Below are 12,443 nucleotides of genomic sequence, written 5' to 3' on the forward strand. Positions count from 1 at the left end.
CTGATGTCTGGCATAAATCTGCAGTGATGGAAGATCTTTGTTCCTATAAGAGCTTGATAGATCCATTACAAAAATGTTGACTGTGAAAATATCATTAAGGTCACGGAAGTTATGTGTCACACAGTCCATGTCTTTGTCACTTTCCCTCTTAAATACTTCTCATAAAGCTGAATGAGCCCTCCAATTTGTATAGTTGTATAGTAATGTACAGTGATACCTCATCTTATGAACTCCTCATCTTACGAACTTTTTGAGATATGAACCCGGGGTTTAAGGGTTTTTTGCCTCTTCTTCTGAACTATTTTCACCTTACGAACCCGTGGCCGCTGCTGGGATGCCCCGGAATTCCATTGCCAGGCAAAGCGCCTGTTTTTGCGCTGGTGGGATTCCCGAGGCTCCCCTCCCTGGGAAACCCCACCTCCAGACTTCCGTTGCCAGCGAAGCGCCCATTTTTGCGATGCTGGGATTCCCCTGCAGCATCGCAAAAACATGGAAGTCTGGAGGTGGGGTTTCCCATGGACAAGAGCCTCAGGGGAATCCCCCCAGTGCAAAAATGGGCATTTCGGCTGGCAAAAGGGGTGAATTTTGGGCTTGCACGAATTAATCGCTTTTCCATTGATTCCTATGGGAAACAGTGTTTCATGTTATGAACTTTTCACCTTATGAACCTCGTCCTGGAACCAATTAAGTTTGTAAGACAAGGTATCACTCTATAGTATAAATGTATAGTTGTAATCATATGCATAGGTGTCACCTGGAATGTGAGTGGAGGAGGAAATTTTAAAACATATTGGAGAGCTAGAACAGAGTGGAAACCATGTCAATTTTTATCTCAGATTTATAACATCAGCCTGGATTGGAAGCAGTTAATTTCAAAAAATAATGCTCAGAGCAATTTAATAAGATTTATTACTAATAATAACAAAACAATTCTAGCGTTAAAAGTTTTAAATATATACGGAAAAATTAAGATGGGTAAATTCTGCTTCTTTTTCATGTGTTTTTCCATTTGTGACCTGGAAGAAGGGTCAGACTAAGCCTGTTGATTATTTTGAAAACAGCTAATAGATCTCTTATCAGTATGAGAATCTAAACCTACATTCTGTTATACAGCATAGAAGACAATAAAAAAATGCTAATTTCTGCCTCCGCTTTTGATTAAAATGTGATATTGAAATTGTTGCCTTGATGGATGGTATCGATCAGAAATTGGATGAGGTTACAGTAATTCCTGCAAGTTCCCCTGGATCTGTTGATATCTTTTAATATCTTTGACCATGATACCCTTGTGAACCGTCTAGTAGAACCGAGCCTGAAGGGCATTTGTATAATAGTTTCTGTCCTTTCTGTTGTGCTGTGTCCAGTAAGTGATGCTGTGAAACTGTTCAAGCTATGGGGCCTGTGATGGCGAATGTATGGCACATGTGCCAGAGGTGGCATGCAGAGCCCTCTTTGAGGGCATGCGCGCCATCGCCAGCTGGTCCTTTGGTTTTTGACACTCGAGCTGGTATTCGCAGGTGATGGAGTGCTGAAAAACGGCCAAAAAACAGGCCATTTTTCATGCCAAAAAGGGCCTGAAAACAGCTTGGAAAATAGACAAAAAACTTGTATTTGGGTTTCTGGCGCTCCAGTGCGTGCATATGCATTTCGGTTTGATCACTCAATGCCGAAAAGGTTCGCCATCACTTCTCTAGGCTATTGATGCCCAAAATGTTCCATATTGTTCTCCATGCTGTTCAGCATCTATAGGTAGTCCTTGAATTATGACCATAGCAGACCCCAGAATATTTGGTCATAAGCTGAGGCATTGCATGATTGAACTTAATTTTACAACCATTTTTACGATGGTCATAAAGCAAGGCACCATGGTACTTAAGCAAATCATGTGGTCGTAAGCAGCCATGTGGTTGGTTAAGCATATCCAGCAGGCATTTTTGCTAGAAAACAGCAAAAGAATTCGCTAATCACCGCCATGTGATGGCAAGACATTGCAACCGACTGTAAATGGGATCCAGTTGCCAAGCACTTCAAATGTGATTACTTGACCATGGGAGTATTTATTTATTTATTTATTTATTGGATTTGTATGCCGTCCCTCTCCAGAGACTCGGGGCGACTAACAGCGACAATAAAACAGTGTACAATAGTAATTTGGTATTGATGATTAAAAATCTATTAATATAAAAACCAAACATACATACATACATACCATGCATAGAATTGTAAAGGCCTAGGGGGAAAGAGGATCTCAATTCCCCCATGCCTGGCGGCAGAGGTGGGTTTTAAGTTGTTTACGAAAGGCAAGGAGGGTGGGGGCAGTTCTAATCTCCGGGGGGAGTTGGTTCCAGAGGGCCGGGGCCGCCACAGAGAAGGCTCTTCCCCTGGGTCGCGCCAGGCGACATTGCTTAGTTGACGGGACCCGGAGAAGATCCACTCTGTGGGACCTAACTGTATGAGGCTATAACAATTATAACTTGGAGCACGGGTTGTAAATAGCTTTTTAAAAAAAATCTATAACTTTGACAGTCATTAAGTAACTGACTGTAATTTGTGGACTACCTGTGCTTTTCTAATATTTTGCAGCAACACATAATAGCAAAAAAAAAAAAATAGAAAAGAAAAAGGATTTTACTGAATTATTTTTGTTGCACTAATTTATGTGCATCAGAAAATATGAGCAGTAAATGAAGAGCAATTCATTATGAAAGAGGATGCTATTTCCTTCAAAAACTATCAGTCAAAAGCACTAATAATTAGGTATTGGTACCAAGATGATAGCATATGCCATTTTGTTTATAATCTTCCCAAAATAATATGGAAAGTCTATAATTATTTTTGAGAATATAGCTCAATATCAGCCTTCATTTCAAATCAGTTGAAAAACACTATGTATGTGTAGCATAAGAAATTATTGGTTTGAATTTTCTATCTAATTTAGCATTCATTTCAAAAAATGTTTCTAGCATAATTATAGCACTAGTGATGCTTAAAAAGGATTTAGCAAATAATATTTTTCACCCATCAACAAGCCTTTGTTACCTCACTGAGCAAAACAGATCTAGTGTACTTATCCTTTAGGGTAAAATTCAAGTAATTTACTATGCAGCCCTATCCATGTTTACTCAAAATGAAGTTTCATATATTAAATGCATTTAATACCCGGTGAAACAGCATAAAATTGAAGCAAACTTGCAGAGGTGGTGATGGGAGAGAAAAAGCTGATAATAATGTCATGTAGGGCATTTATCACCTCTGCAACATTTCCTCAGAAGCTGCAAATTGTAATGAAATCTTTCACTAGCATTAAGAATTTTTTTATAAATGACTGGAGTATATTCCATCTATTTCTACAGTCAATTCTATTTAAATATAAATGTTCCTACTATGCACAGTACTTTAAGAATGGAACTCAGGGTATGTCATTTTAAATCTGAGTATGGATCTATTATTATAAAAGACAAATCTTTTATGTGATAAATTGTATATTTCAGAGTTATAATCAAATACACATTACGGCTATTATTTTATTTTTATATAAGTTTAGAGAATTATTTGGAAAGTAAATTATGTTATATAGCAGTGGAGGAAGGACTACAAAGAACAGGAAAAAAACGTACTCTGATGTAGGCAATGGGTCTTCCTGGAAGTAAGGATCCTGCAAAGCTTGCTCTGAGGTAATTCTTTTAGTCGGATCCATAGTCAGAAGTTTTTGAAGCTGCAAAGAAGTCCGCTTATATGAATTTCTCAGTAAAACTCAATGACATGCATTATGTATTTAATATTATGACCAATAAAACAAATACAAATAAACTTATGGGGTTCTATATACAGAAAATATGTATCATGTAGTTAAATTTTTTTAGAAAATATAAACTAAAAAACCTAAAATGTAGAAATAGAAACTTAGAAACATAGAAGACTGACGGCAGAAAAAGACCTCATGGTCTATCTAGTCTGCCCTTATACTATTTTCTGTATTTTATCTTACAATGGATATATGTTTATCCCAGGCATGTTTAAATTCAGTTACTGTGGATTTATCAACCACGTCTGCTGGAAGTTTGTTCCAAGTATCTACTACTCTTTCCGTAAAATAATATTTTCTCACGTTGCTTTTGATCTTTCCCCCAACTAACCTCAGATTGTGTCCCCTTGTTCTTGTGTTCACTTTCCTATTAAAAACACTTCCCTCCTGAACCTTATTTAACCCTTTAACATATTTAAATGTTTCGATCATGTCCCCCCTTTTCCTTCTGTCCTCCAGACCAGCGTTTCCCAACCGGTGTGCCGCGGCACAGTAGTGTGCCGCGAGACATGGCCAGGTGTGCCGCGAGAAGCTCAAGCTGGGCGGGGCGCTGCCGGCGCCCCTGCCTGAGTGTCGTCCTGTGGGTGGTCTTGGGCTTCACAGTCGCTTCCTGGTTCCCTCTCCTCCCACCGCCTGTGTCTCCCGCCGTCGCCTCCCACCAAGCCGTCGCCCGTTGCCGTGGGTTCCTCGAGTGGGAGCTGCCGCTTCCCTCCGTCCAGCTCAGCCACGCTGCCGTAGAAAGCACAGAGGTTATTGCCACCGCTTCTGCCTCCACTCAGGGAGCCACCGTGGTCACCGCGCCTTTTCGTCTCCCTCAGCTCAACCACGGTGGCTCCCTGAGTGGAGGCAGAGGTGGCGGCAATAACCTCTGCACTTTCTACGGCAGCGTGGCTGGGCTGCCTGGAAGGAAGCGGCAGCTCCGAGGAATGAGGCGCCAGGCGGAGGGAGGAGAGGGAACCAGGAAGCAACCGTAAAGCCCCAGACCAGCCACAGGACGACCTTCAGCCAGGGGCACCGGAACCGCGCGCAGCCATGGTGGGAGCAGCATGAGGTAGCAACGAGGCGCGAGGACAAGCAGGCAGCTTGGCGGAGGGGAAGCGCTGAGGGGCTCTCCTCCTTCCCCACCCCCGCGCTTCTCTCCCGCCCTGGCTTTCGCTTCGCCCCATGATTTCCCCGCAATTTCATCCAGGCCACCTCTTGCCTCCTTTTGAACTGCGGGGAAATCTGCGGGCAAAGCAAAAGCCAGGGCGGGAGAGAAGCGCGGGGGTGGGGAAGGAGGAGAGCCCCTCAGCGCTTCCCCTCCGCCAAGCTGCCTGCTTGTCCTCGCGCCTTGTTGCTACCTCCTGCCTTTTTCCAGGGGCCTTTGGAAGGCACCCAGGGAAGGGGGGGGATTGGGGGTGGCTGCAGCGGCTTCTCGTCCTCCTCATCCGGCTGCTAATGCCCGCCCGGCCCCTCTTGCAGTCCCTTCACGGAGCGCTTTTGTCCCAGGCTGTCAGCGAAAGGGCTGCAGGACAGGCGGGGCAGGCGTTCTTCTCACAGCTGAGGCAGAATTTGGAATGTCGGGGGTGTGTGCGTGCGGGCTCCGCATCCCCCTGCCACCCGGAACATTTAAAATAAGAAAAACCTTCGCCGGCCTCCGCAGAGAAGAAAGGAAGAGAGAGAAAGAGAGACAGAGCAAGAGAGACATAGCAAGAGAGGCAGAGAGAGAGAGAGCAAGAGAGACATAGCAAGAGAGGCAGAGAGAGAGAGAGACAGAGAAAGAGAAAGAGAAAGAGAGAGAAAGAGAGCTAGCAAGAGAGAGAGAAAGAGAGAAAGAGAAAGAGAGACAGAGAGAGAGAGAAAGAAAGAAAGAAAGAAAGAGAGAGAATGAAAGAGAGATAGCAAGAGAGGCAGAGAGAGCAAGGGAGAGAGAAAGACATATAGGGAGGGAAGGAGGGAGAAAGAGAGCAAAAAAGAGAGGAAGAAAGAAAGAGGGGTGGAGAGAGAGAGAGAAAGAAGGGAAGGAAGAGAGAGAAAGAGTGAGGGAGAAATAGAGCGAAATGGAGGAAGATTTTTTTTTGTCAAAACTTTTCTTTAGCCACCCCCCCACCCCCCCGTTCAGTGTTCCCCAGGATTTTGAAAATATGAATAATGTGCCGTGGCTCAAAAAAGGTTGGGAAACACTGCTCCAGACTATACAGATTGAGTTCATGAAGTCTTTCCTGATACGATTTATGCTTAAGACCTTCCACCATTCTTGTAGCCCGTCTTTGGACCTGTTCAATTTTGTCAATATCTTTTTGTAGGTGAGGTCTCCAGAACTGAACACAGTATTCCAAATGTGGTCTCACCAGCGCTCTATATAAGGGGATCACAATCTCCCTCTTCCTGCTTGTTATACCCCCTTGAAATCTACCCTATATTGATCATAGCCCAGCATGAGAAGGGGAAACAATTCTGGCAGGCAATCTAAGCTTCATTCCATTACCCTGGTTCCTCCTCCATCTAAACATGGAGCAAACAGAAGGCTCTATTATACTTGTTCTCCTGCTATAATTGATATTCAGAAATGGAAAGTAAGTTGTTTGGATGAATTTGGCAATGAATGACAGGACCGTATGGAGCATCTGGCTCAGACAAGGAAGCTGAGTAGATAACTGGTCCAGCCAGTATTTTCAGCTCAGCCTTTGCCACATGGTATTTTAGGGAGAAACGGAAAGCAAGGCATGCCATTTTAATAATTAAAAAAAAAAATTAAAAGAGGAGATATAAACCTAACAAATTAGTTAATACATGAATTATTAAGTATTATTATTGTCAGTGTAGGTAAAACTTTAAATAATATTAAAAATACTAGGATATTTTGGCCACCAGAAATAATTTCAGTTCTTTTTATGCATTATATTTTAGATCTGTACATTTTAAACTTCATTTTCTGCCAGAATATACCGTAGTAAAGGTGACATCTTAAATATCCTTTTCCTGAGACTAAGCACCTCTGAATGGGGCTTACTTCTGAGTAGAAATGTAAAGGATCACGCTGTTAACTTTATAAAACAAAAGATTACTTTAGCAGCAACAAAGTTTTCTTCTACAGCTATTTGATACTAACAGTGTAACTTACATAAAAAGAAAAATAAAGCTTCTATGTCACTTACCAAAAGGAATACTTTGCTATCAGGCTTGACTTTGTGTTTTTCCATATATTTTAGGAGGCTACTATTGGCATATCTGAAAAAATGAAACAAAGAACGAAATCAAAAGAATAATGTAGCATCATTTAAAAAAAAAAAAAGTTTTACTATATGTTAATTACATTTCACTAAGTTTTATTTCCTGGTGCATATAGATAACAGTAGCATTTTTTATTAATATACAGGTGCCAATCTCATTTTATGAGATAAAACTAATCTTGAAATAGGCTCTACTGTGGAATAATTAAAGAAGTTATAAAGATACACTAAACTAGTTTCTGTAAAATATCCTAATGTGTGTCTGCAACGCCTCTACTTACGAACTTTTCTAGATAAGAACCGGGTGTTCAAGATTTTTTTGCCTCTTCTCAAGAACCATTTTCCACTTACAAACCCGAGCCTCCAAAACTGTAACCGGAAAAGGCGGGGAGAAGCCTCCATGGGGCCTCTCTAGGAATCTCCTGGGAGGAAACAGGGCCAGAAAAGGTGGGGGGAAGCCTCCATGGGGCCTCCTTAGGAATCTCCTGGGAGGAAACAGGGCCGGAAAAGTTGGGGAGAAGCCACAATGGGGCCTCTCTAGGAATCTCCTGGGAGGAAACAGGGCCGGAAAAGGTGGGGAGAAGCCACAATGGGGCCTCTCTAGGAATCTCCTGGGAGGAAACAGGGCCTTCACCCTCTCTGTGGTTTCCTCAATTGCACGCATTATCTGCTTTTACATTGATTCCTATGGGAAAAAATTACTTCTTCTTACAAACTTTTCTTCTTAAGAACCTGGTCACGGAACAAATTAAGTTCATAAGTAGAGGTACCACTGTACTTCAATTAATACTGCATTTTAACAAAAACTGAATGTGAAAATAACAATTAAAGCATAAAAGCTATAGGCAGCAGAAGTCAAGATAATAAAATAGATATGGAATCTGAGAGCACCTTCAAAACTAACCAGCTTCATTGGGACATAATCTTTTGTCAATAGCAACTCACTTCATCAGATTCACAGAATGCAAGCCCACACTATGGATCTGTGGGTGTGAGCTGCAAAAATGCTAATGCCTGATAAAACCAATTAGTCTTGAAGGAGCCATAATATTCCATACAGTGGTGGGTCTCCAAAAAAAAAAAATTACTGCCAGTTCTGTGGGCATGGGTTGGTGTGCATGGTGTGTGTGGTTTGGTGGGCATGGCAGAGGAAGGATGCTGCAAAATCTCCATTCCCTCCTCACTCCAGAGGAAGGTTACTGCAAAATCCCCATTTCCTCTAGATCAGCTGGAACTCTGGAGGCATAGAATAGATGGGAACAGGACCAGTCAGAGGTGGATATTTACTGGTTCTCCAAACTGCTCAAAATTTCCATTACCGGTTCTCCAGAACTGGTCAGAACCTGCTGAAACCCACTTCTGATTCCATAACTACCTTGTGTCCATTGAGAAATACAGATCTTCTCCCCTCACCAAAGTTAATAAAATCAGAAATAAAAATTAAAAAAGCAGCAAAAAGTCAACAAATGCAGGTGAAATCTTATCCAATGCTTCAGGAGATTAAGATAAGATCATACAGTATATGGGTTGCAAAATTCCACCAGAACAGCAGCAAAAAGATACAGAAAGCAGTGCAGATTTTAGAAACAGATATGGCAATACTACATAAGAAAATTGGTTTTTCCATGCTCAGAAATCAAATGAGATAATCTGAACCTTTGTTCTATTCATCAACTCCAATTCCAAGAGGTAGTAAAATATCTGGAGAAGGTCCTCCAATAAAGGTTTTATTTGCCAGGCACATAGCCCAATAATCGGCATCTGTGATTCTTAAAGTGTTTATGTAACACTTGTTACATAACACAACATGTAGCAAATTATGTAAAGGGCACAAGTTGCTACATGTTGATGTGAGTCTGGAAACAATGCAACTCTGTGAGTAGTAACAGGGACAGTAAATTATATTAGTATAATTTATTGTCCCTGTTAGGACCTGATTTTCAACTTCTAAAGAGAGCAACTAAAAAAACAATTATCCATTAAATTAGATTACTGAAAAAAGATGTTGACCTAAGCTTGGTTTTGATGTTGATCATAAATCCTTTGGTTGATGGTTTATTCATAGGGACACAGGCAGATAATAGAACATATCTGCCTTAATAAGCCACTAATTTTCACCAGACCCTGACTGGTGATCCTTAAGTTCCAGAGGAAAAAATTGATGTTGTATGACAGAAGGCTGCCCATTTGTTCTAAAGTAACTGAAGGGCAAACTATACAGTATTCCCTTGATTTTTGCGGGTTCGAACTTCGCAAATAGCCTATACCATGGTTTTTCAAAAAATATTAATTAAAAAATACTTTGCGAGTTTTTTTCTATACCATGGTTTTTCCCGCCCGATGATGTCATACGTCATCGCCAAACTAATAATTTTTGCAAATAAACAACAAAAAAATAATTATTGTTAATAAATCATTATGTTTATAAATATCAGGATCACTAAGTGTCTTATTCAATGGTGAATACCAGTAATAATGGTGAGTAAATGGTTGTTAAGGGAATGGGAAATGGTAATTTAGGGGTTTAAAGTGTTACGGGAAGGCTTGTGATACTGTCCATAGCCAAAAATGGTGTATTTACTTCTGCATCTCTACTTCGCGGAAATTCGACTTTCGCGGGTGGTCTCGGAACGCATCCCCCGCGAAAATCGAGGGAACACTGTATATCAAATGATAATAACCTAACTGGGACATAGAAGGCATTTGTATTTTTAAGCCTCAAGAAGAAATTTTAAAATACAATCCTTGCTTATTGATGACTTCCTCAGCAACCAGTTGAAGTTACAACAGCACTAAAAAGGAAATGTATAAGTGGCCCTTGAACATGTGGCCATTGCAGGAATCCTGCAGTTGTGTGATCATAATTTAAGCACTTGGTAACTGGTGCACACATATGATGCAGTAGTGGGTTCCTATCAGTACAGCTAATTGCGTATAGCTTTGCAGCTCTGGCGCGCGAGCGCATGTTCGAGCAAAATTTTGCTTCCTGCACCTGTGCAGGTAGCAAAATCTTGCACAGGGACACACATGCGGGAAAAAAAATCCTTACGAAAACATACACGCACGTGCGTCCCCATGAGAGATTTTGCTAACTGCACAGGTGCAGGAAGCAAAATTTCGCTTGAACACACTCTTGTGCGCCAAAGCCACAAGAGCTGCGTGCAATTAGCCATACCGGGAGGAATCCACTAGTGATATGATGGTTGCAACATCCTAGAGACATGTGATTGTTATTTCCAGTCTTCAAAACTGGCATTAACCAGGCGAGGGGGGCATTTGCCCAGGTTCGCCTGGTGCACCAGTTGCGGGCCTATCTGGACCGGGACTCACTGCTCACAGTCACTCATGCCCTCATCACCTCGAGGTTCGACTACTGTAATGCTCTCTACATGGGGCTACCTTTGAAAAGTGTTCGGAAACTTCAGATCGTGCAGAATGCAGCTGCGAGAGCAGTCATGGGCTTACCTAGGTATGCCCATGTTTCACCAACACTCTGCAGTCTGCATTGGTTGCCGATCAACTTCCGGTCACAATTCAAAGTGTTGGTTATGACCTTTAAAGCCCTTCATGGCACTGGACCAGAATATCTCCGAGATCGCCTGCTGCCGCACGAATCCCAGCGACCGATTAGGTCCCACAGAGTGGGCCTTCTCCGGGTCCCATCAACTAAACAATGTCGGTTGGCAGGCCCCAGGGAAAGAGCCTTCTCTGTGGCGGCCCCGGCCCTCTGGAACCAACTCCCCCCGAAGATTAGAACTGCCCCTACTCTCCTTGCCTTTCGTAAGCTCCTTAAGACCCACCTTTGTCGTCAGGCATGGGGGAACTGAGACATCTCCCCCGGGCTTGTATAATTTATGAATAGTATGTTTGTATGTATGTGTGTTTAGAAAATGGGGTTTTAAAAAAAATTTAAACAGTAATTTAGATTTGTTGTAAATTGTTTTCACTTTGTTGTGAGCTGCCCCGAGTCTGCGGAGAGGGGCGGCATACAAATCTAAATAATAAATAAATAAATAAATAAAATAAAATAAAATAAACAAGCAGTCAATGGGAAAGCTAGCAGGAAGTGAAAGTCATGGTTATGGCACACATGCTTAACTGACATGGTAATGTGATGTTTTACTTTATATGACTGTGTTGCTTAGTTGCCAGTCTCAATTGCAGTTGCTAAGTGCATGTATAATAGCCACAACTCATGATTTAAAATTATGTTTTGTAATAAAAGTCTCAATATGACATACTCCTCCCCTTTCTGTAAGGAAATCATAATTGAGATTTCACATGCCGTCAAAATTAAATTAGCTTCTTGGTTGTACAAATTCTTCCATTTAGGTTTGACAAATAAGTTTCTAAAATCCATATCCCAAAAGAAAGAATTTGTTACAGACCACGATCCCTTCCTGAAAAGAAAGACAGAGAATGCAACTTTATGTCCAAATCTACACCATGCTTCTTCTTACTACCAAACCTCACAAATGAAAATAATAAAAACTATACACCCATAATTATATATTTAAAATGCAATGACTTACGTTGTTCTTCTAAAATCTTTTTGAAGTGTAGGGTATTCTGGCATTTTCCTAATGTCTTCCCAGTCTTTATCTTTGTAAAGTAAAAAATTTGGAAAAATGTTAAAGAAGCACAAGATAAGCTACTGGAAACAGTCTACTTTATATTCTACAGTAACCAAATTAATTTAGTTACCATGGCACTGAGAAAAGTGACATGACCGTTTTTGACACTTAGAGATGGTATTCAGCAGATTCTAACCCATTCTGGAGAACTGGTAGCAGAAATTTTGAAAATCTATTCTCTGCCTCCTGAGTCCCAGCTAATTGGGAGGAAATGTGGATTTTACAGTATCCTTTCCCTGCTACCAAGCCATGCCCACAGAACCGATAGTAAAAATCATATTTGAATCCCACCACCAGTGTTCCCTCTAATTTTTTTTGGGGGGGGGGGCGGAAAAGTATAGTGTCTGAGCGGCAGTCCCTTCGTGTCTGGGTGGCACAGAAAGAATAAATAAATAAACAAATAAACAAACAAACAAACCAAAAAAAAACACCCCACCCTGTTTTGCCTCAGAGAATTTCAAAATAAAATACTGTACTGTGTGTCTATAACAGTGAGCTCATAATAGGGCAACTCTATCAATATCAAAATGCCACTTAAATAGTTGAGCTAGTTTCAAACTAGATTTTGATTTTCTTTCTCTCTTCCTTACTCCCATTCCTTTTCTTTCTCTTTTACTTCCTCTCTTTTTTCTATCTGTTTCTCTCTCTTCCTCTCTCTCTCCTTCCCTCTCACTCTTTCCCTCTCGGCTTCTGGGCAGGTTTGGAAAACTCTGAGTTGATGATGATTTTTAAGTGAGCGATTGCTCACTGCTCAGCTTAGAGGGAACTATGCCCACCACTGCTTACAACTGT

The 12,443-nt window shown here is 41.3% G+C and overlaps 1 protein-coding gene across 13 annotated transcripts in view; it reads right to left on the reverse strand.

Annotated features, from left to right (window-relative positions):
- Positions 1-12,443, reverse strand: part of CDK19 (cyclin dependent kinase 19) — a 107,201-nt gene that overhangs the window by 13,199 nt on the left and 81,559 nt on the right. For all 13 annotated transcript variants that reach the window (XR_011557405.1, XM_070733338.1, XM_070733340.1 and 10 more), the window contains 3 exons: positions 11,550-11,619; positions 6,943-7,015; positions 3,618-3,715 (listed from right to left, as the gene is read on the reverse strand). Coding sequence is in view for 12 of the 13 variants with exons in the window: in XM_070733338.1 (XP_070589439.1) it covers positions 3,618-3,715; positions 6,943-7,015; positions 11,550-11,619 (241 nt within the window). In the remaining variant the exon portion in view is untranslated. The remainder of the gene's footprint in view (positions 1-3,617; positions 3,716-6,942; positions 7,016-11,549; positions 11,620-12,443) is intronic.

The sequence above is a fragment of the Erythrolamprus reginae genome, chromosome 1 (genome assembly GCF_031021105.1).
Source record: "Erythrolamprus reginae isolate rEryReg1 chromosome 1, rEryReg1.hap1, whole genome shotgun sequence".
NCBI lineage: Eukaryota > Metazoa > Chordata > Lepidosauria > Squamata > Dipsadidae > Erythrolamprus > Erythrolamprus reginae.